This window comes from Myotis nattereri (assembly GCF_964212035.1).
Source record: "Myotis nattereri genome assembly, chromosome: 14".
Classification (NCBI taxonomy): domain Eukaryota; kingdom Metazoa; phylum Chordata; class Mammalia; order Chiroptera; family Vespertilionidae; genus Myotis; species Myotis nattereri.
Genome location: NC_138089.1, coordinates 37,940,601 through 37,967,685, shown reverse-complemented (window position 1 = coordinate 37,967,685; position 27,085 = coordinate 37,940,601). Strand labels below are relative to the sequence as shown.

The 27,085-nt window shown below is 42.7% G+C and overlaps 2 protein-coding genes across 5 annotated transcripts in view; one reads left to right on the top strand and one right to left on the bottom strand.

Moving 5' to 3' along the window:
- Nucleotides 1-8,025, bottom strand: part of EAF1 (ELL associated factor 1) — a 13,031-nt gene extending 5,006 nt beyond the window's left edge. The window contains exons 1-4 of the mRNA XM_081106001.1: nucleotides 7,765-8,025; nucleotides 5,795-5,889; nucleotides 3,905-4,041; nucleotides 1,272-1,471 (exon numbers count right to left, since the gene is read on the bottom strand). Of these exons, the coding sequence (XP_080962127.1) occupies nucleotides 1,272-1,471; nucleotides 3,905-4,041; nucleotides 5,795-5,889; nucleotides 7,765-7,867 (535 nt within the window). The 5' untranslated portion in view covers nucleotides 7,868-8,025. The remainder of the gene's footprint in view (nucleotides 1-1,271; nucleotides 1,472-3,904; nucleotides 4,042-5,794; nucleotides 5,890-7,764) is intronic.
- METTL6 (methyltransferase 6, tRNA N3-cytidine) lies at nucleotides 7,702-27,085 on the top strand. Of its 4 annotated transcripts, none has more exons than XM_081106000.1 (7): nucleotides 8,104-8,294; nucleotides 9,734-10,085; nucleotides 10,923-11,054; nucleotides 12,722-12,892; nucleotides 18,591-18,732; nucleotides 19,924-20,016; nucleotides 26,901-27,085. In XM_081106000.1, coding segments are annotated over exons 2-7 (765 nt in total). In that variant the 5' UTR covers nucleotides 8,104-8,294; nucleotides 9,734-9,860; the 3' UTR covers nucleotides 26,903-27,085. The 4 variants fall into 4 exon arrangements, with proteins under 4 accessions (XP_080962124.1, XP_080962126.1, XP_080962125.1 ...); XM_081105999.1 differs by having other exon boundaries at nucleotides 19,924-20,010; nucleotides 26,918-27,082; XM_081105998.1 differs by lacking the exons at nucleotides 8,104-8,294; nucleotides 26,901-27,085 and adding an exon at nucleotides 7,702-8,089 and having other exon boundaries at nucleotides 19,924-21,966.

Genomic DNA, 27,085 nt, shown 5'->3' with positions numbered 1-27,085 from the left:
AACACCAAATAAGAGCCTCCTGCACACCCCTTATGCTAAGGGATTGAAAAATATTTAATTAGTAACTGGAAGGTCTGAGTGCTTGTTTTGGATCTAACCAGCAGGGAGACCCAGTGGAAGCCAATGAATTTTCCAAGACCCTCGGGAAAAATGCAGGGCCAGACAGACAGCATCTGGGGTGCTTTCCAGTTTTTATGTCCCACGAATAAATGGAAGCTTGCAGGAGGAGCCACAGTGACCGAAGACACATGGTGGAACATTCCTCCTCTGCCCTCTTTCTGTATTTGACTGGCAGTCCTGCCTGTCAGGTACTGCATTTTACAGATATAAAGCAGGGAAGGAAAAACATGTTTTACCCAACATGTCAATGTCACTGAATACATTAAGGATATAGAATAGATTTTCCTGCCCAAACCTACCATGTGGCCTTAAACAGCTATGGTTCCTTTAAGAATAACTGGGAACAATTCCTGTTCAACTAAAGTGAAAACTCCCATAAATGACATTCCAATATTCATGAGGGGAGAAAAAAAATCAAGTGGCTTAACCACTTGTGCACCATGCAAAGACTGACTTTGTTTTGCTAAGAGAGCTCCTCTCTAAGGTAGAAAAGGCAAGCCTCCCAAGGACAACTCTCTTTCTCTGTTTACTACTGTTATCTATTTAATTTTGTTTCATAAAATATGCCACTTACCCTCATAACTTCCCAAGAGTATGAACAACTAATGAGATCCATTGCACAGAAGAGAAAGCAAGGTAAGCAAGCCTCTTTCTCGGGTATGTAATGGAGAGAGCCTCACCAGAACTCTAATCTTTTTAGGCCGCTGTCCATTCCCACTGGTCCTCATGGCGCTTTCATACGTGTAAACTTGATGTTAGTAGAGAGTACTGGTCACGGTAACTTTAATGTCCCTCCAAGCTAGATACTATACTAACACTGGCACACCTGGCTTTCACCCTTAGCACCTGGGAATTTTCTTCTTCCAAAGCCTTGAAGGTGTGCAATAGGCCCTTCGCTTGTTTAAATCCTGGGCCTCTCAGCAGAATGCTGCGAAGATAGCCACAACTCAAGTCACTCTGCCTGGATGCTCCCTGTCAAACGAGGTAAGTGAGAAAGCCCCCACCCTCATCACTCTGGAATGGTGAACTCTGCAGAAACTGTCAATGGCAGAGAATGCCCACACCATCATGTCAATATTCAGCCTTGTGTTCTCCACAGAAACATCACCACACTACAAGTTGCTATCGTGCCTCCAAAAACTGCCCTCTACCTCTTTTGATGTCATCCAGCTGAGGTTCAGGTGAAGGGTTATCTTTCAAGGGCGAAGTTTTGGGTCCAACTGGAGGCTTTGTTGGAGCTCTGAATGGCATAGGGGGTGGGGGCGGAGGCGGCTGTGATGGCTGTGTTGGCTGTGGGGGACGAGTGGGCTGCTGTTCCATTCGGGCTTGGATTTTACTGCTCCCCTCAGCCCTGAAATGAGATACAGACATTAAACCAGAGGGACAAAGCCAGTGGTTCTCAAATTGGTCCAGGTGACTGACCACTAGAAGTCTCTACAGAATTTTATGCTTTTTAGATTGCTGCAGAATGTTGCTGTTTATAATTTTATCACATGAACTAATCATTCAACAACCATCTATTGCAGTGATGGTGAACCTTTTGAGCTCGGCGTGTCAGCATTTTGAAAAATCCTAACTTAACTCTGGTGCTGTGTCACATATAGAAATTTTTTGATACTTGCAACCATAGTAAAACAAAGACTTATATTTCTGATATTTATTTCATATATTTAAATGCCATTTAACAAAGAAAAATCAACCAAATCAATGAGTTCGCGTGTCACCTCTGACATGCGTGTCATAGGTTCGCCATCACTGCTCTATTGTATTCTAGTACTGCATCATGCACCAGAGATACAGAGATGAATACAATAGACCCACTGCCCTCAGGAGTTCACGTTTTATAGCAAGAAGCAGATAAAACAGAAATGAGACTACAATGTGATTGTAAGAACCCATTTTTTAAAATATATTTTTTATTGATTACAGAGAGTAAGAAGGGGAGAGAAATAGAAACATCAATGATGAGAATCATTGATGGGCTGCATCCTGCATGCCCCCTCCTGGGGATCAAGTCCACAACCTGGGCATGTGCCCTTGACCGGAATCAAACCCAGGACCCTTCAGTCTGCAGGCCGATGCTCTATCCACTGAGCCAAAATGGCTAGGGCAAGAACCCATCTATATATATAAAACCCTAATATGCAAATAGACCGAACAGCAGAACAACTGAACTGGTTGCTATGATGTGTGCTGACCACCAGGGGGCACGCGCGAAACATGGCAGGCGTTGGCAGCAGGTGGCAGAGTGCGGAACATGGCGGGTGTAAGTGGTGGCGGGATGGTGGAGCAGGTGAGCGGGGGTGCCAGCCCAAGGTGGGGCAGCAGTTGCTGTCATTGGGGTGAGCCTCTGGTGGTTACTGAAAATTCTTTGCTCCCGTGCGCCAGGGTCCCGCCCGGCACTCGCACCTGCTGCCTGCGAGCAGCAGCTGCCGGCCCCAGTCACCCTTGAGGGCTTCTCCACCTCCCCCTGCTCCTGAGGGGCGATCAGGGCAGCAGCTGCCGCTCGCACCCACTGACAGCGCCAGCCCCGCTTGCACCCACTGCTGGCACCGGCCCCAATCGCTCCATGCCATTAGCGGGTGTGAGGAAGGCTTGCGCCATCAGCGCTTGGGAGTGGTGGCAGCGGGAGCAGGACTGCCAGCAGACAGGGGACTGGGGGCCACAGTGGGAGGGGCCGGGCGGGGGCATGGAGGATGGGCCAAGACCTGCCCCTGCGCCCACCGGAGCCTTGAGGCCCACAGTTCCTTTCAAGGTGCACGAATTTGTGCACTGGGCCCCTAGTTTTAATAGAAAACACAACTGTCTGACTTGTAAACACTATAAAGTAATAATCGTAAGTGTATGAGTTACTAAATTAAACTAGCTCTTGAAATATTTGCAAATTTTTTCCAGTATCTATGTACTGCTTACCATTTTGTCACATACCAGCTCTAGCTGTATTCCACCCCAAACTGAGAAACTTCTGTCCACTAACAATTTCTTTTGTAAATGGACTAGCCTAGTATTTTTCAAACTTTAGTGTGCACACAACCATCTAGGGATCTCATTGAAACGTTGATTCTTACTTATCAGGTCCTGAAATTCTGCACTTTCAGCAAGTATCCAAGTGACAAATGCTGCTAGTCCCCAGATGACACTGAGTAGTAAGAGAAATGCTCACAACCACATTGGAGGAGTCACAGCGACACCTGGTTCATGGAGGCAATGAGTACAAATACACTGAGCAGCTCTGCAGCAGCGGCACCAGCCTCAGGTGAGTCACTTGCACTTATCCTTGGTCCCTTCGTCTGTGTGTATGTGGTGTTTAAGGATAATAACAACACCTTTCTAAGAATTACTGACAGATGAGAAAAGATACTGCCATAAAGCAACTAGCACAGTTCCTGGCATGTAATAACCACTTAACATTAAGAAAATGAATGTTTTCACACTAATAAAGAATATCTATTATTCGATTATCCTTTCATAATTATAAGTATATAAATTTAAGTTTTATCCCTTAAATGGTACTGTTTCAAAAATCATGAGATTAATAAAATCAATTTACTTATAAAGAACACCTCTTTACCCAATGGCTTTCACTTTTCAGGTTTTAAAAGCATTATTTCTTTCTACTACATTTGAGGAAAAGATATTTTTGGATTTGTCTGAGAAGACAAAGGTGGAGTTATTGAGATTATTGATAGGATACTGAATACCCAGATACTCACAATCTTATAAATAACCAAATAGATAATAAAAATGCAAACTCCCATCACTCTGTATCTGGTTATTCACATACCTTGTTTTCTTGACCTGAATGCTGCTACTGAGTTTTTCCAGCACATATTCCCCAGTGTCATGATTGATAATAAGCACACAGTCTTTCTGATAAGGCCGTTTGTTCCCCTTGAACACAGTCATTGGTGGTGTGGATCCCTATATGGCACAAAACGCGTATGATCAAAACTAAACACACCAGTTACGAATATAAAAAATAAATTTACAGGTGACTCTACCTCATCAAATCTTTTATCAGAGACTCAAAAAGAACTCCTGGTTTCCCAGGTAAAAATAAAAGGAAATAATATAGCAAGAACCTGTGACTGTACAACTGGTTCTAAGTAATCAAGAAAGGTAATATAAATTTTTAAAATTACTGGATGTACATTGTTCTAGGGATTTGGGAAATGTTACAAATAATAGTAAAGTGTGAAATGAGAGGAAAAAAATAACCATTACTTGTATTACACTGAGAAGAGCTACTGAGAGATCTCTAATATTGCCTCATAATTGGAGAGTTCATGGCTTCCCTGTCATGCCAAGTAACCAACAGAGCATCTCAAAGGCAGCCCATTATTCTGGTTAACTCAGAGTAAGTACATCAGGCCACTCACCTGCCTAGGCCCTTTGATGACTACCCCATTGCTCTGAGGTCAAGTAATTAAATCTTTAAACCATCTAGCCCTTCAGCCTCACCCATGGGCTATGCTGACTCCAGAGCAGAAAGCAGCTGGCATTCCCTGAAATGCTCGGTCTTTTTTATTCTATGACTTTAACAAGGCTTCTGCCTGTAACACCTGCCTCTCCCTCTTTTTCAATTACTCAACCTTCAGGTATTTCTTAGACAAACCTTCCCTGATTTCCTAAAATAAACATATGTTTTCTTATATTTAAATTCCATGCCATAAACTCCACAGGCCAAAAAATGTGCTTGTTTTATTCAAGACTGTATTCTCAGTGTCTAGCAATGGACCAACACAGTATGTGCTCAATTAATGTTTGCCAAATTCAGAACTTAATCCTTTGTACAGAATCAAAAACTATTTGGCTCCTCACTCACACAGTAGGAAGGGACCTTAGGAACCATTTATCTAACCCCTTCATTTCACACTTGGAAATGTATGCTCAAAAGGGAGATGATGTAAGGTTGGGCTGGATGTAAGGCCAAGGTTGGCGAGAGGATTACAAAGGCCACAAGTCTGAACTGGAGCAGGTAGTTTTTCAAAAACACAAACTTTCCCAGGTCTCCTTGTCCAGTCTTTTCCTTCTGTCACTGGTGAGCAAGAACTAATTTGTTCCAGGGCAGGGCTGCGACATGCAATGACACATGTTCACAGAGTATTTTGTCTAACCCTTCAGACTTTGTGAACAGCATGCTGCCTTGGGCAAGGCTTCATAAAAGCCTCTCTCTTTCTGCAAGGGTTCTCAACTCAGCCTTTAACTGAGTTCCTCATTACTCAATTAGCTGAATGCTCTGAACCTCTGGTTCTTGCCTGAAATTATCAGCCTACACTTCACCCCAGATATATGACATGAAAGATTTAAGTCCTGCTCCTGCCCACCTTGACTCCTGCCTTAGCAGCTCCACACTCCTAAACTGTGGTTGCTGTACATTAACATGGAACCTACGGCTTTTCTCTGTGGAGTTGCTTGGGAAAAAGCTACGCATGACTAAAAGAGGGGCTAGATATCCAGGTAGGGTCTTTGTCTACTCTGCAGTAAATGGGAGCCTGGGTAAAATGACAAAAATCATTTTTAATCAAGCACCTGGGATGGATGCATTCTACTCAAACCCATATCCCAAATTTCTTTTTTCCTTATGCTGACATTTTAAACAGAAGGGAATTCAAACTGTAATAACATAAAATAGGAAAATTCATTTAAAACAACAACAACGGCATAAACTTACAGGGATATGTGGCAGTGTAATTGTGACTTCATCTCCTTTGCCAACCTGAAGCTCTCCTTCACAGGAGGTGTCTATAGATGCTGGCTTAAAATCATCTAAAGGGAAAGGGAGAAAAAAGCACTTATCCATCAGGTTACTTATACTAAGGGTTTTCTAGGCATTCTCATTTAAGAATTATTCAGATAAATGGGAAATACAAATAATTTAGAATATTAAAAAAACTATTTCTTTGAGAAAAACTTCTAATGTACAAAAGCAAAGAGAATAGTGCAGTAAAACTCTGTGTACCATCATTATTCAGCCTCAGGAATTACCAACTCAGGACAATCTTGTTTCATCTATTCCTCTACACACTTTTCCTCCCACCCCAACTGGATTATTTTGAAGAGGAAAAAAAAAAAGCTAGCATTTATGTACCATTTTATTAAGCAGAGATATTCCCTTCTCCCCAGTGACAGATGAAAATGAACGCTTATCATTATAAAGCGCTTTGTTAGGTTGTTGTGAGGATCAAAAGCAACAACATATTAATAAGATGCTGTGATTGTAAAACCCTATGTGAAATAGGGTTTTATAAGCTGCATCATCTAAGCTGATTTCATTTTGCTTAGGAACCGTCAAAGTTATGATTTGCCACACTCAAGTTCCATAGATTTAACATAGCTACTCCTGCAGACGTTGGGAGTAGACAGCTGAACTTGACCTCTAAAGGTTAATCCTGCCCGTACTTCTGAATTGCAGCTGCGGTACAGCATGAAGCCATCTCACTCCATGTTAACACACGCCCGCCTCAAACTGCAGGCCAGGTGCATATGAGAAGTGTCCCATTTAAATTCCACATTGCCCTTCACTCTACTAAAGCAACTTAGCACACTGCTCAAGCGATGCTGGTCTCATCACATCCCCAATAGCCTCCCTCTGAGAGGGCGGCTCTGCTGTCAGTAGTTAGCACAGTAATGGCCTGCAAGTGACCACACAAAGATAGACCTTCATTAGCTGACACGCCCTTTTCCTATGTGTTGAGTCACATCTATTAGCTCCTTAGACAAAAACAAGTCTTAACCAGCATTAGCATCACCGAGACAGGAAACCAGGGGCTTGTGAATCACAGAGGGAGGCTCAGTCAGCCAACTACTTAAAAGCCAAATCTTTACCCAGGACATGGGAAGGAGAGGGCGTGCCCTCCCGCAACAGTCTGTAATCTGGCAGAAAAGGATGGTCCAGCATAATGACTATTGGGACATTTTCTAGGCCTGCTGTCTTGTGCTCCCCAGCATAGGTCAAGTTTTAACTTATTCCAGGCGCACACATTCTAACTTTATTCTACACCTACAAGGGACTTGATCCTGAGTTAAAGTCAGGAAAGTATAAGTGACCTCAAAAGACATCAATGTCAAGGGAGGTGCGGAGAGCCGGGGCAGGAAGACACTGACAGGGCGCGGAGAGGATGCGCATTATTTGGCTGCAAGAGGGAATGAAGCGCAGTGTCTCAGGGCAAAGACGGGCGAGGGGAGAGCCGGGGAAAACGGGGAAAAGAGAATGAAACAGGAGGGAGTGGGAGGCTCATGGGCAAACAGAAGAGTCCTTTAAACGCGGAGAACTCGGGTGGGTAATCAGAAAGGAAGAACTGGAGTCTGATGTGGGGCCACAGCCTTTCGGCAGTGAGGAGGGGAAGGTCTGGCATGAAGGAAGGGCTGGCTGGAGCAAGGAAAAGAGAAAGAGCTCAATGCGCTTCGGAAGAAGCGTTTGGGGCCACGAGACAAGAATGGTTGGGAGTGACGAAGGGTTTGGTTTGGGAAGGGTCAGCTGGTGAGGGACGGGAGGGAGAAGGGAGAAAATCGAGGTCCCGGGGGTTCCGGGGTAAGAGAGGAGGGAGCTGACGTAGGCAGGGGATTCCCCGGACTTTGGAAGCCAAGGTTGGCGAGAGGCGGTCGGAGCGGCCGAAAGGAGCCGTGGGAGCGCCGACTTACAGCGAATGGTGTGGAAGGAGGCTCGCGGTCGCTTTTCGAAGCTCTCCCCGAGCCGCAGGCAGTGTTCCTCGCGGTCCAGCAGCGGGTTCGCGGTCCCGTTCATGGCCCCGCACGGGCCTCGCGCCCGGACCGGCGCTCTGCCGGCGCGGCCACCGTACGAGCTTCCGGCGCCGGCGTCCTGGAGAGCGGTGCTCCCGGGACACCGCTCCGCAGCACACCGGGATTCCAACCGGCGCCCACCCGGGGCCGGAAGCAAGTCTCCTCCGCGTCGGGTTGGGGGAAGCCTCTGCGGAAGCAAGGCCACGGGACATCCGGCGTCGGGGAGGTACTTCCGGGTTCGTGGCGGAAGTGGCGGAGGCGGTGCCATGGCAATAGAATTCCGCCGGGGTTCTGAGGTCCTCGACGCCGGTTTGTCCAGGCTCAGGGTTTTTTCGCGGCGGCTCCCAAACTCTGTTTCCGAGGCCTGGGCCTGGCTGAGGGCTGAGTGCGCCCGGCCCTGCCCCTCCAGGTGAAGCTAGAAACTGATGACGGTGAGCCCAGAGCGCCGCGGGCTAGATCCACGCGGGCCTGACAGCCAGTGTGACCGGCTCTCCGCAGGCCCTAGCGGCCGGGTCCGCCTAGTTGATCTCGAGTCTCATGAGACAGATGGGTTCTCGGAATCCTATGCCACGACTCACTCGTTCTCTCCCTCCCCTTCGTGCCGTGTTGGAGGTGCGAGGGCCTCAGTCCCTGGTTGTGAGAGATCTTGTGAGTGCGACGAGAGACTCAGGCCCCCCGGAAAAACCTTGTCTCCGATCCTTGGGAAACGATGATCCCACGTCTGTCCGGCAATTGACCACCCGCATCCAATCGGGGAGCTGGTGCGGTCGTTGTTAAGTCACTCCTTAAGTCACCCCAAAAATTAATGAGTATTTTCTCTGCAGTGTTTCTCAGTCAGTTCTTGGGAGTGTCCTTTTTCTGAACGAAACCGATTTATTTTAATAGAGGAGTTATTCTGGTTTGAGTTAGCGTTCTGCGCGTGCGAGCCCTGTGCCCCTAAATGTGTTGGGGTCCAGCCCCATCAGGTCCACGGGTTCCCAAAGGTGTGGACGGAGTCGGGGAAGAAGGAATGACTCGGAGACAGCCTTCAGTTGATCAGCATAGCCAGGTTTTCTCTTTATTCTCCTGTTGCATCTGTATTTCTACCATTTGATCCTATAAGCATGCCTCTATAATCACATCATGGTATGTTTTGGGTCCTCCCTAGACCTTCTGCAGTTCCTTGTTTCATGTCCATAGTTTCTTATCTGATCTTTGCCAAAAATCCCATCTCCATCTAGTTCTGCTGAGTTTAATCCTATCCATTCTATTCCAAAGGTTAGGGCTAGTTATCTCCATTCCAAGGTCACTAGTCTACTGTTCTGTTAAGCTACAAGGAAGTAACTGAAGGAGATTATCCTAAGTAAAGATTATGTACCTTAAGCGTGATTGTTCGTAGTTAAGGTGATTAACTACCCACCTGGCACTTAGTTGAGGGGTTTTACTGATTTTTTCCCTTCCTTAGTCCTGTTAATCCCTAACTCCAGGGAAAAATCCCCACCTGGGGAAACAACCTTTCTTGGAGAGGTGACCTTGGTTAAAACACATAGTGCCAAGAAGGGGAGCAAACACATTAAGAACAGTATGCCCTATATGCCAGGTCCCTTGAAACATATGCTGTGCAGATGTTTCTTCCCTGCAGCGACTGTGTCAAGCAACAATATGGACCGGCCTCTGGCATAAATGTAAGCCCTCTGATGGTGGGGACTTTGTCTTAGCTTCTATGTGACCTCTCTGTGGCAGGCAGGGTTTCATGTAGAGTCAGCACTGGTAAATGTGTGGTGAACTGGACAGTTCGGCGAAAGATCTGTGCTAGAACCGCTGACGCCGCCTCTTGAAGAACCATCCTGGAACCCCTAACCAGAATCTTATTCTTTTTCCTGCAAAATAGGAATGTCCCCTGAGCCTTGAACCTGAGAACACCCTGCCTACGTCTGCAGCGTCGGCTTGGATTCCTCACGTTATTCAGGGATGGAGAGTCTTCAGCAGGATTAAGTGTGTTACCACCAGCTGATGAGATGGCATCTTTGCAAAGGAAGGGGCTGCCAGCAAGGATCCTCAGCTCCGAAGAAGAGGAGAAACTGAAAAGGGACCAAACTTTAGTGTCTGATTTTAAACAACAAAAACTGGAAAAAGAGGCTCAGAAGAACTGGGATCTTTTTTACAAAAGAAATAGTACTAATTTCTTCAAAGACAGACACTGGACCACCAGAGAGTTTGAGGAGCTCAGATCATGTAGGGAGGTAATGCTACACCTTATTTGAGCTGTTGTTTCTTTATTTAAAATTTTTTAAAAATTGATTTTAGAGAGAGGAAGGGAGAGAGAGAAATGGCCATCCGTTGCCCCCTGAATGTGCCCTAACTGGGAATCTAACCCACTACCTGGGTATGTGCCCTGACTGGGAATTGAACCGGCCATCTTTCCATGGATGGGACGATGTTCCAACCAAGCCACACCAGCCAGGACGGAGCTGTAGAAAAAGAGTGCTTTGTTGCATTTTTATGGAAGTGAGGTACATAATTTATGAAGCCTGTCAGAATACTTTAAACCTTAGAAAGAAGTAGACTGATCTCAAGTAGTTTCAGCAGCTCCTGGGTTGTATAATACACAGGAGAGAGCTTTAGTGGGCATTTTTGTTTCTTTAAAGCTAACCTGAAAGTTGTAAATGATAAATTCATACTGAAGAACTTCAGTGACAGATTCATAATGATGATGATCACTTGACCATGCCCTTTTCTAGAACTTCACATCTGTGATTTAAGCCTTGTAATAGCAGAGTAAAGCAGGCATTAGTGTTAACCCCACTTACTGATGACATTAGGGACAAAGCTGTTTAACTGATTTGTCCACCGATAGAAAACAGACGTGAGGGGAAAAGTCTGGATTGAGCTGTTAATGCTGTGTTTTCTCCACACCAAACTACCCAATGTTGGACGACAAATTGAGGTGTCAGTATTAGCTTTGGGTTATCAGTTATGTATTGCCTCTGAGGGCAGAGACCTTGTCTTACATGTTCTGGGCCTTTTAGTTTGGTTTATTTCTTCATTATGTACTCTAACTTTGGGTTCTCTTTCCTCAGTTTGAAGATCAAAAATTGACTGTACTTGAAGCTGGCTGTGGGGTTGGGAACTGTTTATTCCCACTTTTAGAAGATCTGAATATCTTTGCTTATGCCTGTGATTTTTCTCCAAGAGCAGTTGAATATGTCCAGGTTGGTGCACCGTCCATGTATTCTCTTATGTTTCTGGTTTTTTAGATTTGTTTAACCTGCCCTTTATATACCCATTTGCCCAATTTCTGTTCTCTCCCTGTACTTTGAACAGCTATGATAATAAAAAATGTAGTTTTCCATTTACATACATATATAATACTTATAGAAAGATAGCTTTATTCAGAAAAGTAGAAAGAAATACCATAACGACACCTATATACTTATATCAAAATTTTAAAAAATATCTTTTTATTGACTTTAGAGAAAGAGAAAGGGAGAGGAATAGAGAGAAACATTGATGAGAGAGAAACATCAATCAGCTGCCTCCTACTGGGGATGAAGCCCACAAGCTGGCCCTGTGCCCTGACCAAGAATCAAACTGGGGACCTCTTGGTTCAGGTCGACACTCAACCACTGAGCAACATGAGTCAGACTGCTTATACCAAATTTAATGATTGCCAGCATTTTGTTGAATTTGTTTTATAGACTTTTTGTGTGTGTGAACTGTTTTAAATTACAGATACTTCACTGTTAAACATGTTTGCATACATCTTCAATAAAGATTTTCTCTATATGACCACAAAACACACATATAACAAAAATAACTCTAATCCCCTAATGTCATTAATACCCAACCCAGATTCAGATTTCCCTAGATAGTCCCAGGTGTTTTTTATAGCTATATTTCATCAAGGACTACATCTTATATTTCATTATGTACCTTAAGTCTCCTTAGCCTAAAATATTCCTGCCCTTCCCATTGACCCTTTTCCACACTGACATTGAGCTTTTGGAAAATGAGCCATTTTCTGTAATGAGGTCCCACATTCCAAAATGTTTCTTTGTATCATTGTTTAACTTATTCCTCTTTCCCAGTCTCTATTTGTTCCCATTCTCAAACCACATTATGTTAGTACTACACTTCTCCCTCATTATTCTTCATTTTAAAAAGTTGACTTGGCTATTCCTAAAGATTTTCACTTCCAGATTAATCAAATTTACCTTGTCAAGTTTCTAGAAACTTACTAGGATTCAGTAGAGATTGCACTGGATTTGTAAGTGGAATGATAGGTAGAGTTGGCATCTTTTCAATATTGAATCTTCCCATTCAGTAACTTTCTATGTCTTTCTATTTATTCAGGCCCTTATTTACATTAAAGCAAAGTTTTATATTTTTCTTTATAATGTGCTTATAAAAGCGTTAAACCCACCAACCAAAGTGCACCAGGAACACACTTATAATAAAAGAATTTAGGTTTATTTATCTTGCAGCATCAAGGTTTAATATACCCAGGAGAACTGTGGGAGCTGGAAAGACTTCTTGTAAGTTTAGTTTTGTAGTTGATGATTCATTCAAAGGAGGATTAAGGAAGCAGAGACCAGTTTTGGATTATTATCCCTCTGGAGGTATTTGGAATATGTGATAGACTGTATTCTGTCCTCAATTAAAAATGATTTGTTAAAAGGAAATCTTGCCCCTCATATTGCATATTCCATTCTTTAATGTGCAAATGGTTCATTACTCATTTTACCTATAACAAAATGATCAGTGATCTCTGTGCAGTAGTATACAAGTGGAAACAGGATCTCCTTTTGAGGCTGTATTTTTCTATATGTATCAACATGGATATGGCATTAAAATTCTTTTGTATTTTTCCTCTCTTTAGCAAAATCCTTTATATGATACAGAAAGATGCAAGGTATTCCAGTGCGATCTAACTAAAGATGACCTTATGGAACATGTGCCCCCCGAGTCTGTGGATGTTGTCCTGTTGATATTTGTGCTCTCTGCTGTTCACCCTGATAAGATGCACCTTGTCTTACAAAACATTTACAAGGTTAGTGGTTTGGAGTCTGCACTTGAGGAGTTGGACATCCCAGTCTTCTTGCTTACCTTCTCTCTGAGGCTCATGTACTGTCTAGATTGAAGAGCCCCATTCTCATTAGGTAGGCTGTGTGTGGAAAGGGATTCTGCGTAAAAAAAATCCACCCTAAACTTCGATTTGTCTGGTGGCCATCACTGCTCTTCAGAGCTTGGCCAGCCTTGGAGCAGGATGATTTTTACCTGGGATCTAGGGAGTCCTGCTGTAAAGTGAGAGGAAGTGTGGTTCATTGATCAGGAGCACACAGTCAGGAGTCAGTGTCTAGAGTCAAAATATGGCTTCCCTATTTAGGTAAGTTCCTTTATTTCTCTGAGCCTCAATTTTATTACCTGTAGAAATGTTGAGATAATACTTCCTAGGTATTGGGATTGGGTGAGAATATATGAAATATGCCTAAAGTGCTTAGCATGATGTCTAGAACATATTAAGTGTTCTTTAAAAGTCGGCCATTGTTGTTACTGCCATCATTGCTACTCATATGGGGAGAACCCAAAGTCCTATGACCACCAGGAGGCCGCAGTACTCAGGAAGTAAAGCTTCACGTGTAAGTCATACGGCGGAAGGTAAACCATCTCAGCTCCCTTCCCTAGGCCTCAGTTTCCTTGTCTGTAAAACAGGGTGTCTCACTCACAGAGTTTTCATGAGGTGCAGGTGAGATTGTGTGTGAGGCTACTTTGTAAACAAGGCTCTCTTATCTATACAGGCAATTGGTAATAATGTTGATTAATTTAAAAAATCAACAAAATCAAAAATGGTAAATTCTTACTTTAACCCTTTGCGGTCCAATTTTATTTTTGGAATTCAAACAGTCTGGTCCAAATTAATTGACGGGATTGAATGTTGAACCAGTTTGCAGTGTCTCAGCCTCAACGTTGGACCTGCTCCTAGTGCCTGGTTGTGGACCGAAAAGGGTTAAACATGTTATTGTAACTTAAAATATATTAATATTCATTTGTCACTCTTTAGATGTAGAGCCAAGGCCTTTTCTTTGAGTTTGGGACCATTTATCGTCTTTCTTATATGAGCCACACATAAAATAGAGTTTGGTTTCTTTAAAAATGGATCAAGAACTTAAAGGCAATTGGAAAGGAATCTGAAACAGAGTCTCTTACATTCTTACCCAGATTTTCACAGTTGACTCTCACACACCTAATCAAATAGCAATTTGTTCAGTACTTCTTTATCAAATCTTGCCAAAGTATTCAATGTACTTTTCATAGAAAATAAAAATGTTTTCTATTTACATTTATATTACAGTAGAGCCCCGGTGCATGGACTCATGCACCGGTGAAGTCCCTCAACCTGGCCTGTGGGGATTGGGCCGAAACTGGCTCTCTGACATCCCCCGAGGGGTCCCGGATTGCAAGAGGGCAGTTCTCGGGTGATGCGCCTTGGAATTGGGCTCCCTCCTCTCTGGTTTCAGGTGCGTCACTGGAGAACTGCAGCTGCTAAGTCACCGCAGTTCGGCAGCTCCTGCATTGAGCGTCCGCCCCCTGGTGGTCAGTGCATGTCATAGCTACTGGTCAAAGCATCTGCCCCCTGATGGTCACTGCACATCATAGCTACCGGTCTGACAGTTGGAAGGCTGCTTAGGCTTTTATATATATAGATTGTTTATATACTCATATCTATATATATAAAAGTATAATATGCAAATTGACCAGACAGCTATGATGCATACTGACCACCAGGGGGCAGATGCTCAATGCAGGAGCTGCCCCCAGCCTACAGGCCCGGATCGCCCGATGGGGAACGGGGAGACAGAGGTGAGTGGCTGTGAACGAACGCGGGCGGCGCCGGGGCCCCAATTGCCCCACCAGTTGCCCTACACACAGAGGGTGAGGGGCAAGGCCAGCTGCTGGCAGCCAGGGAAGATGGGCCCTGATTGCAAGCCAGGCCTAGGGACCCTACCTGTGCATGAATATTGTGCGCCAGGCCTCTAATATAATTATAAATATAAGTACAATCAGCACAAACAAGTTTGGGAACAAACACAAGTGACCAGTAATAATTCTGCAGCCAGCTCACCTGGGGACACTAAAGTACAAGTGCGCATGTTCTAAAGCCTGTAAGCTTCACCTATTCAGTGAGTCCTGGGCTTCCGTCGATCTGCTCTACAAAGGGAGAGGAGAGCATTCAGCAAGTTGAAAGGTGGATGCTAGGTATGACAGCATTTGTGTATTTAGAGCTAGTTATACATTAAAATTTTACCCTGATTTTAGTTGTTTTAAAAGAATAGTGAGGTAGAAATTTTAAGACACTTGAAACATGTTAGGGAATAATTATTTGCACTTAAAACAATATTTTAAAAAAATATTCAGATATTGCCACCTTGGTTTTAGCCCTCTGAGGTTTTGTAAGGTGTTTTTTGTTTGTTTGTTTTTTCCTCCTCAACCTTTCCTTTTCCCGTTCCTGGTATCTGAGCAGATGAGAACCCAGCACATACCAATAAATGGGCATGGAACTTAAGCTCCGGTAAATAGGGAGGAGAGGACATTAGGGAAGAGATAGTAGGACCACCTGATTTGAAGGTCCGGATGAAGGTGAAGGATTATTAAAGATGGGGAACTAGAGAGAGAACTAAGATGGTGGGGATGGTCATCGATTGACCTGGATGACTTTGAGAATATGGGGAGGTTATACACTTTAATGCTGACAGAACGTTAGGACATTATCATGGGAGTGAGGGGGTTAAGCAGGGTGGAGGACACGATCTTTGAAAGAGAAGCTCAAATCGTTAAGAAGCCAGCATATTTGGAAGGATAATGCACATGTGTGTTGAATTGACCAGAATTAAGAATGGAATAGTATTGAGAATAAGAGAGTAAAACCAAAGATATATTTGTCATGAAATGAAGGGATATGGCCATGGAACTAATAGACATTGGTATCAGTAAGGGATATGGGTGATACAATCTGATGACAAGAGATTCAGAGCTGGGGGTTTCAGGGAGGAGGAAGGAGAATGCACAGAAAATAGCAATGAGGAGCAAGGGAGGAAACCAGCTAGGTCTCCCAGCCCAGTGGTACAGAGTAGTGGGAGAAAACACAGCCATGACTTGAGAAGTTGCAGGGAAAAGTGTCATCGGGACTGAGGTTTCTGTGAGCACAAGAATGAAGAGAACATTCAGAGGAGGTTGTAGATACTGGTGATTTCACTGATGAAGGCTTCAGGTGTTAGGTAGCAGTTAGGGCAGAATATGGAATATCAGGAACTTTATGGGGCTGAGGGTGCCCACTACCAATACTTCGCATCATTATGCAGAGGTCCTAGTCACCACAAAAAGACAAGACAAGATTTGAGGATGAGAAAGAAACAAAACTTACTACTTTCTGATAATATAGTCATCTAATTAAGAATATATTAAAATAAAATTTAAAAAAATATATATTAAAAGAATTACAAAAGCTATTGTAGAGTAGATATAATTACTCCAAGATGTTAACCCTGGAGAAATTTTAAAAACCACATAATTTTAAACTGAAAGAAAACCTTTTAGTTGAATTACCTTATTTTTGGAATATAATGGTGAAGTAAAAGTAGACCACATTTGTCATTGGAAGATTTGGATTTTGTTCTACCTGTGCCACCAACTTTTCTTAAAAACTCAGGCAAATCATTTTACTCTGAGCCTAAGTTACTGTAAAGTGGATATAATAGACCTAACCTACCCACTTCTCGGAGTTATTGGGGGAGTAAAAGAACCTAACATTGGGAAATGCCGGGTTTAACTATACAGTGCCGTGACTAAAGGAGGTATGAGTATCATAATTATTATTTTACAGACGAGAAAACATATACAGAGGCATGAAATTACTTGCTCAAGGTCATTCAACTAGTTAATGGAAGAATTATGATATGAATCAAGATTTTCAAATTCCTGAGTGAGTGCTTTTTCCACGGTCCCGTATAGCATTCCTTTCTTCTGAAATGGAGAATAAGTCTTTCTCATATGAGCTAATTTTTTCAGAAATTTTCCCTCTCAATTATTCACATTTTAAAACTTAGCATTTTTGACCAAGGTAAGAATGTTTTTATCCAAGAGCCTCTTTACTGACAATAGTTAAAATGCATGCTAGTATTGATAAGAAATTACTAAATGAGAGAATCTGCTAGCACACTTGAAAGTATTATGGACAATACTTTATATTCTATTCAGAAAGAAGAAAAACATCAAACTATGTCAAATATCTATTATAATAGGTAGTATATGTCATGTCTTAATTACCTTGTTGATTTCATGGATCAGAGTGGGAGTTAATAAAATCAATGCCCCCTTTGAAGTCCTCTCTAATTTGGTAATATTAACGCAGTTTGAAAGAATTTTCACATGAAAGTGTTACAGTGTGTACCACTTTCTCTTCATCCTGAAAGCATATGGTTACTTGCTTTGTAAGATAGGAGCAGTTATACCCACTCCCTGCTGATCTTACCTTCCAATTTTTGAGACATCCACCCTGTGATGCCTGTCTCTGAAAGGCTTTAGTGAGGGTTCCCACTTGGGCCAGACATTGAACCCCTTCCCTACACTCCTGCACTTGCCTGATCCACCCTGCACATTGAGAAGTGCAGCACAGCGTGGGAAGAATACTCCTCCCCTCGTAGCCCCTCTTTTCTTGTCAGTAGTGTCAATGGCATTGGAATGACCCACCCCCCACACCCCTACACACACACACACACACACACACACACACGCACACGCACACGCACACGCACACACACACATCTAAGTACTAACATGCCTTTTGACCCAAGTGTGAGTCCTGACTCCCCCACTTAGTAGCTGATGTGTGATCGTAAATCACTTACCTCTTCTGATGTCAGTTTCCTCATCTCATGTGAGGATAATAATCACACTGCTTCCTTCCTCTCAGAATTGGGTGAAGATCCAATGAGACAATGTCGGGCAAGCTGTACGGGGCTGGGCATATGTCAGGTGTTAGCAGGTGGGGAAGCCGTCCATAGTTGTAGCACAGTGAAACCAGAGCTGAGACTCAGAATGAGGAAAGCCAGCCAGAATCAGTAAAAGCCAAAAGGACATACTTTTTTAAAAGAGATAGTTTGACTACAGGGTCATGTGCTAGGACAGTGGTCGGCAAACTGCGGCTCGCGAGCCACATGCGGCCCTTTGGCCCCTTGAGTGTGGCTCTTCCACAAATACCGACCCCTGCGCATGGGCCACGAAGTTTCAATCGCATTGTATGTGCGCGCCCGCATGTGGTGTTTTGTGGAAGAGCCACACTCAAGGGGCCAAAGAGCCACATGTGGCTCGCGAGCCACAGTCTGCTGACTACTGTGCTAGGAAATGGCTAATAAAACGTTGGAAGAACATGCCTTCATGAGGATACGACTATTTCGTTTAATATCTTTAACATTTTAATCATGTGGCACTGGACCTTCCCGAATGCTTTTGTAAGTGCTCAGGAAGTGTCCCTCAGTGGGCATACTGCCAGGCCTGGCTGCACCTTACATTAGCAGGCCCTTTTCCCTCCATATTATGGGGATTTCAGTCTCACCCCTTTCCTAATTATCATAAATGTAAGTTAATTTAGTCTAAATTAATCAGGTTTTATTTTAGCTTGAATCCATCTCTATAAAGCTTTATTTGACTGGGTTCCCCAACATTATATGCAGCCTGCTTTTGCTTTGTAGGTATTGAAACCAGGCAAAAGTGTCCTGTTTCGTGACTATGGACTATATGATCACGCCATGCTTAGGTTTAAAGCTGGAAGCAAACTTGGAGAAAACTTTTATGTTAGACAAGATGGAACCAGATCGTATTTTTTTACTGACGGTAAGATTACTGGACTCTTGTCTTCATTTGTGTTTACTTGATTGCGTTATCACTGTGTTACTGGTTGGGATGGGGATGGCTGTACTTAGCACACATGCCAAGCTCTCTGACACGTGCCCCTTACCTAGAACCTAGGATGACATAGACACAGCCCGTGGCTGGGGTGAGCTCACAAGCCTCCTCTGGTGATGGTGTCTAGTTGACCTGGGTTAACGGACAGGCTGGCGTGCCACGTGGATACCCTTACCAGAACTGTGCTGGAAAGGGGGGGCCAACTCAGGGCCTTCTTCATGTTGTTCAGTCAAAAATAAAGGAAATAGGACAGTATATTGCCTTGTGATTGCTCTCCCAGGTCACAAAAAAACATTTTTCTATAAAAGTGATTAGATCTGTATTTAAATGCACAATTTTGCTATAGAGGGCTCCTTAAAAAGTCATGTTTAAATTAAAAACATCCAAACACTTAATGTTATTTTAGTCTTTTGGGCATTTTGAACATGAGTTTTAAACCTATTTAATAATGGACCATAAGATAAATTACCTTCTTAAGCTCTGTTTTTTACAAACATTTGTATTTCTTGAAATAAAATATTCTTTTGGATTCCAAACAAAAAATGAATGATTACCATTCAAACTCCAGAATCATAGAAAATGTCAGTTGAAAATTAAAAATTTGTTGTAATGTTATTTGTTTCATTTAACATGTAGTGACATGTTATTTGGGTTAAATTTTCTTTTCTGTGGGGTATGTCACCACCAGGTAATTTTTTTCCCCCACACTGGTCACAGATTTTCCTCTTTCATATTAGGATCGATGAGGTACTTGATCTAAACAAATTGAACACATGCACACTTTGTATTAATACAGCCAGTTTGGAATTTTGCTGCTTTTTACTCAGACTTTTGCATTTGGGGACTCATAATAGGGCAAGGTGGGCATAGTCCAGGTTGTCCTTAAACTTTTTTCCCTGATTACATTTTTATTGGAGGGGGGGGTTCTATTTGGGTGTAAGATGAAGAAAAGTAGGAATGTGTTACTTCCCAAAACAAAACCTTACATTTTCATGTTGATGTTTTCATTACATTTTTAAAAACCTGTCTCAGCCCTACAGCCCTTAGGGAGTCCTTACCCCACCGCAAGGCACAGGTAGTGACACCAGCACCGAGCATTGTTGATCTGCTGTCTTACAGAATTCCTGGCTCAGCTCTTTACGGACTCGGGTTATGAAGAAGTGGTGAACAAGTATGTGTTTCGTGAGACGGTGAACAAAAAAGAAGGTCTGTGTGTGCCAAGAGTTTTCCTTCAGAGCAAATTCCGCAAGTCTCCAAAGAGCCCAACTCCTGTGACCCTGGGCCCAGGGCACAGGTCCTGACGTTTCTTTCACAAGGTTGAGTTTTATGCCTCCCCTTGAAGAGGAATGTTTCATGTCATTCTTTGTATTTTCTATATTTTTATATCTTAACTTCTTCAATGAGTATACATAACTTTTATATTAAAAAGTAGCATGTAAAAAAAACACAAAAAAAGCGTGTGTGTGTGTGTGTGTGTATTATAGAAATGCAAAAGCAAATAAAATTGCAAGGCCTAAAAAGTAAAGGAAGTCTTATGGTGTAATTGAGCCATGTTGTCTGATTGTAAAAGTCCCTGTAGGAAAGCTTAAGGGCCCTCTTGCACTTAGAGATCTTTATTATTCTTATGTTACTCACATGAGTCTGACACGCACAGTGTGTCCGACAACCCCATAGAACAAATTAGGCCAAACAGAGCAAAATAACACATCCATGTGTATTTTTAGCCTGAAGGTTTGTTCTTCTCTTTTTCTAGTGTCTCATATTTGCTCATTTTTCTCCGCTTCAGTTCACTCATGTGTCTCTTCAAGACCAGTGTTCCACAAATGCTACTTTGCTGTGTCTCAAGAACCCACTGTGGCTCCCGGCCTAATTTTTAAAAATTTAATTTATTGATTTGAGAGAGAGAGAGACATCAATTTGATGTTCCACTTAATTATGCATTCATTGGTTGATTCTTGTATGTGCCCTGACCAGGAATCAAACTCACAACCTTGGGGTATCAGGACAACACTGACCAACTGGAGCTATCTGGCCAGGTCTTAAGACCTCTATAATTGGGCCAGTCTTTGCCACACTACCCCAAGGGAGAGAAGGGAAGGCCACCACCTTGGCCCTTCTCCTCCCCTCATCTGCCCAACGCAGTTTCTCCAGAAATAGGGTGGATGATCTGTCCCACCTCCCTGTGGGAAATGAGGACATAGTGGTTAGGAAGTAAATGACTGACATGGCCAAAATCACATAGCTAGTATTTGGTAGAATAGGGGAAAATCCTGAAATTGGTCTGCTGACCTGTTCCCAAACATTCTCATATAATGACTTTTACTGTATGAAAATAACCCAAGTTCTTTTGGCCTGCTAACCAAAGGTGATCCTTTAGTTAGCCCTTGTGTTTCACTCTTTGGAGGAATCTGTTTATGAGAGCATTTGTCTTGAGCATATTGACTGGACTATACATGCAGCAATCCAGGGCCTTAAACCCCAACCGCATCTGAAGAGGAGGGGTCTGAGTGGGAGGGGCTGGGTAATAGTCATAGCTTTCTGCACAATTGGAGTAAGTCCTCCTGGCAGTGGGTCTCAGGCAGGAAGCTTGCTGGACATCCTAACTGCCACCTGTCCTTGACTTTCTAGGAGGGGCCTAGGAGCGGGGAAGCAAGAGGAACTCCTATCTTCTCTGCTGGCCTGTTGCTTTATATATTCTCTCCCCTTCTTTTGCAGGCTGGAAGATGGCTACACTAGGTGAGAGCAAAACTGATCATAGTACAGAGTCTGTCCTTTGCAGTGTTTTTTTCTTTGAAATCAACTTGTAAAGAAGATGGACCTATAGGATAGATGCTCATGGGCCTTACAGAGTGAAAGTCTTCACAGACAGAAAACAGCCCCAGGAAGGAAGTGAGTGCTGCTCAGCAGTACTATAGGAAATAGCATAGCCCTAGCTGGGTTGGCTCAGTGGATAGAGCGTCGGCCTGCAGACTGAAGAGTCCCGGGTTTGATTCTGGTCAAGGGCATGCCCCTTGGTTGTAGGCTCTTCCCCGGCCTAGGCCCTGGTCAGGGCTCGTGCAGGAGGCAACCAATTGATGTGTTTCTCTCACATCGATGTTTCTCTCGCTTTCCCTCTCTCACTCTCCCTAAAAATCAATGGAAAAATATCCCCAGGTGAGGATTAAAAACAAACAAAACAAAAAAGAAAATAGCATAAGTACTCTAGTACCATATATATCATGTAGTATATACTCTATATAGTCTAGGCCAGTGGTCGGCAAACTGCGGCTCGCAAGCCACATGTGGCTCTTTGGCCCCTTGAGTGTGGCTCTTCCACAAAATACCACGGGCGGGCGCACATGTACAGTGCGATTGAAACTTCGTGGTCCGTGCACAGAAGTCGGTATTTTGTGGAAGAGCCACACTCAAGGGGCCAAAGAGCCGCATGTGGCTCACGAGCCGCAGTTTGCCAACCACTGGTCTAGGCTATGTATTATACCACGCAGTATATACCCTATACTATATAGTGTTATTCATTCCTTGTGAGTTTTTTATATGTACTGTGTGATATAGTACAATAATGTTAATAAGTGATAGAATTGGGAGTATGGTTAGGACTTGCCTAATTCAGGTCTCCAACTTCTCTGAGCCTCAGTCTCCACATCTGAGGCTGAGATCCTACTACCTACAGCACAGGGCTGCTGCCAACAGTAAATCGCGGGGGAGTGCTTTATTTACTACAAAGTGCTAAGCAAGTGCTAGTGATTTCTGTTAGTTGGTGTTCTCCAAGAAAATGACCTCTCCCATGATGGTCATTAAATCCAAACTCCTCTCCAAGAGGGCTGTCCTTTTTAAAATCTTGGCGTCCTTGAAAGGGCCCAGGATTTGGATGTGTCACCACAAGGTGGCACTAGATGCCCAATATGCCCATTGGCCTCAACTCCCATCTTAATTAGTTACACATGTCCATTTTTATTGTCATTGAAGAGGAAGGGAAATGCTCACAAATGTGTTTTCTAGGTCAACTTTAGCTCATAATACCAGTGTTGGCCTCACTGAGGATAAAGCAAGGGATATTTTATCCAGCATTCAACCTACTTTGGCTACTGAAGGTAGTTTGCTCTCAACTAAATTTGGGCAACATTGTAAGGCCATGGGCTCTGAAGGTTTCTGCAAGGCCCCCACCCGAGGCACATAGGGGAGCACCAATCAAGGACCCTTTCTTGAGGGTAAATAAAGCATCCCTTGGCACCTCCCACATCCCTAAATGTTTCTGTGCAATTGTTTTTATTATTGCTCAGGATTAAGGCAGAGCAAGAGAAGGGACTGCAACATGGATACTTGCTTGCCTCACACATTATTCACAGTCACATTTGATAGCACTTGATTCCCTATTTCACAGTTGTCAACCAAGGAAGGGAAAATTGTGAAATAAATCATGAATACCTTGCAGAACCATGTTGGGGAGCAAATATTTAAACTTCACTAGGTTCTGCTGAAACCAAAAGTTCCATTAAAAATAAAATTAGCTTTCTTTTTTTTACTTTCTCTTTCTGCCCTTCTCAAATGTGTAGTATTTCATTAAACAGTGTTCAAAAGGTACTAGGCACAGGGTACTGTGGGGTCACTGGCAGGAGTACAGGCTGGAGGGGACGGGGCGGGGGGGAAGAGGCAGGTTAGCACGGGCACATACTAAGATGTAGGGAAGTGGCCCCAGCCACTACAACAAGTAAATAGCTAGGAGACCAAACAGAAACCCCCAGAACCCCAGAGGAATGAAAAAGAGGAAGGAAGACTACAGAAAACCACAGTGGGACAAATGTCACCGTCATTTGGAAAGGATATTTCCACATTTTTCCAGTAGAGGTGTCATATGCTCCAGTGTGGGGCATGGCCACGGAGGTGAGACCATGACACACAGCTCCTAGCACAGTGGTTCTCAACCTTCTGGCCCTTTAAATGTAGTTCCTCATGTTGTGACCCAACCATACAATTATTTTCATTGCTACTTCATAACTGTAATGTTGCTACTGTTATGAATCGTAATGTAAATATCTGATATGCAGGATGGTCTTAGGCGACCCCTGTGAAAGGGTCGTTCGACCGCCAAAGGGGTCGCAACCCACAGGTTGAGAACCACTTTCCTAGGGTATCTAGAGCTACAAGAAAAACATCACAACTAGCAAATGAGAATTCACAGGTAAATACAATTGCTAACAAAATGGTCAGCTCTAACTAGAAACAATTATGAATTAAATGAAGACTCCCTTTTTGGCTTGTCAAATAAGGCTTGAAATGGTAATATTTAAAGCTGATAAAGAAATAGAGAGACTGATATGGAGGAACAAAAAGTATGGTTTCTCTAAAACAGTGCTGTCCTCTAGAACTTTCTGAAATAATGGAGATGTTCTGTCTGCATTGTCCAATATGTAGCCACTGGCCCCACATGGCTATTGTGGACTAAGTCTAGTGGTCAGTGCAACAAAAGAGCTGGTTTTTAAATTGCACTTAAATTTAACTATAGATACATGTGGCTAAGTGGCTACTATATTAACAGTAGAAAGACTGAAATTTAGTATATACCTATATTGCCCAAAAGCAGTCAAAATGACTGCATTGTGAAAGAATAATATCGGAGCACTCTTCACTTATGTTCCTTAGCTTTTCCAATAACTCACTTCTATTCGACATTTCTTTCATGAATTTAGGGCGCAAAAGAAATAAACAACTTATTAGAACAAGTATCACTGCATAAAGATTCGAATAACAAGTACTAGTTTAGCTTATTGAGCAACTGCAACTTATCAAGTATCGACAATTTATCATGTACTTGTATGTTATCATGTGACGGTAATCGAAAAAAAATGAAAACTGTTATTTCAATACAGAGCCGAACTGGTCATATAAGAAATTTACTCAATTCAATAAGAAGAGTCATTTGATTATTTAAAATTTCCCAAGCAGTCAAAATGACTGCTTTTGGGCAATATAGGTATAACACATATATATATACCGAAAATGAAGGAGGGGGAGGTAACTACAATTATTAATAAACGCATTTATATGTTGTACAAAAAGTCACAAAATTCTAAGACATTGTGTCCTTATATACATAATTGTTTTTCTAATTGAAATTAAAAAGCAGTCAAAATGACTTCCTTGGGCAATCTAGTGTTAAATAGCACAGGACCAGAATTCAAGTAGCCATTGTAAAGCAAATTCCATAAATCCATACATAATCTTTAATCAGTAATCCCATGTTTAGGAATCCAATTTAAGGAAATAACCAGAGGTATTTATACAAAGATTTTATCACAGTGCTATTTAGAACAATGAAAAGGTGGATAAAGCCCTAGCTGGTTTTTCTGAGTGGTTATCATTGGCCCACGGACTGAAGGGTCCTGGGTTTGATTCTGTTTGATTCTGATCAAGGGTACATACCTCGGTTGCAGCCTCAATCCCTGGCCCTGGTTGGGGCTCCTGCAGGAGGCAGCCAATCACCGTGTCTCTCTCGATGTTTCTCTGTCTCTCCCTAACCCTTCCATTCTAAAAACCAATGGAGCCGAAACCGGTTTGGCTCAGTGGATAGAGCGTCGGCCTGTGGACTGAAAGGTCCCGGGTTCGATTCCGGTCAAGGGCATGTACCTGGGTTGCGGGCACTTCCCCAGTGGGGGATGTGCAGGAGGCAGCTGATCGATGTTTCTCTCTCATCGATGTTTCTAACTCTCTATCTCTCTCCCTTCCTCTCTGTAAAAAATCAATAAAATATATTAAAAAATAAATAAATAAATAAATAAAATAAAAACCAATGGAGCCCTAGCCAGTTTGGCTCAGTGGATAGAGCGTCTGCACTGCAGACTGAAGGGTTCCATTCTGGTCAAGCGCACGTGCCCGGGTTGCGGTCTCCATCCTCAGTGGAGGCAGCTGACCAATAGTTATCACTGATATTTCTATCTCTCCCTCTTCCTTTCCTCTCTGAAGTCAATAAAAAATATATTTTAATAAATAAATAAATTAATTAATTAAATAAAAATCAATGGAAAAATATCCTTGGGTGAGGATTAACTACAACAACAAAAATGCAGAAAAGGTGGCTACAACTCAGATGTCTAAAAACAGGTTGATTATATAAATTATAGTATAAATTAGGATATTTGCACAGTCATTGAAACTTTTGAAAACATTTAATAAAAAATGCTCTTTATATAAGTAAGCAGGAATTTAAAACTATACATAGGAATGGAACTCTTTTTTTTTTTTTTTTTTTTAAGAAAGGAAAGAAGAAAGAGAAACATCGATTTGTTCCACTTATTCCTGCATTCTTCGGTTGCTTCTTGTTTGTGCCCTGACTGAGGATCGAATTGCAACCTTGGGGTACAGGATGACAGTCTAACCAACTGAGCTACCCAGCCAGACCCTGGGACTCTTATTATTAAAATGTTGAACTTCCTGAGCTGATGCTCTAATTCTACAATCTGTTCTCTCCTTTTCTACCATCTTTTCTTAGTATTTGGCTTTCTGGGAGATTTAACTCACAATCCTTTCACCGAGTTTTTAATTTCTGTTTTCAGATTTTTCAATTCCTAGAACTCTTATTTTTTCAGTGCTCATTTTATAAATTGCAATTTACTCTTGTTTTGTGGATGCAATGGATTATCTCTCTAAAAGGCATGCATTCTCCATGGGAGCAATATTGTCTCCCGAAGGGGCAAAACTGGTTCTTTGGGGTTTAGCAAAAATTATTAAATATTACAGTGCTTTATGGCCCTCTGAAACTCAACCCTTTCTGACAAAAATCATATTCTTTAATATTTAATTTTCTCTCATTAGGTAAAAATAAGATTTAATTTTAATGTTTCTCCTTAGAGGTGTGATTTAGGCTTTCATCTCCCTGCATAGTATCTGTGTATTAGTTTGTGTTCTTCAGGGAAACAGAACTAATAGGAGACACACGCACATGTGCACACACACATACACACATACACACACACACAGATTTAGTGTAAGGACCTAGCTCACATAGTATGGAGTTAAGGGGATGGGGGTGTTGAAGACGGGGCCTTTAAGGAGGTAATTAAGTTTACATGACATCATAAAGGTGGGCCTTAATCCAATAGGACCGGTGTCCTTACAGGAAGAAACAGCGGGGATGTGCATGCAGAGAAAAGCCCGTGTTGAGGACACAGCAAGAAGGTGGCTGTCTGCACAGCAGGGAGAGAGGCCGCAGGAGAAACCAGACTGCTGGCACCTTGATCTTGGACATCAACTGTGAGAAAATAAACGTCTGTTGTTTAAGCTGCCC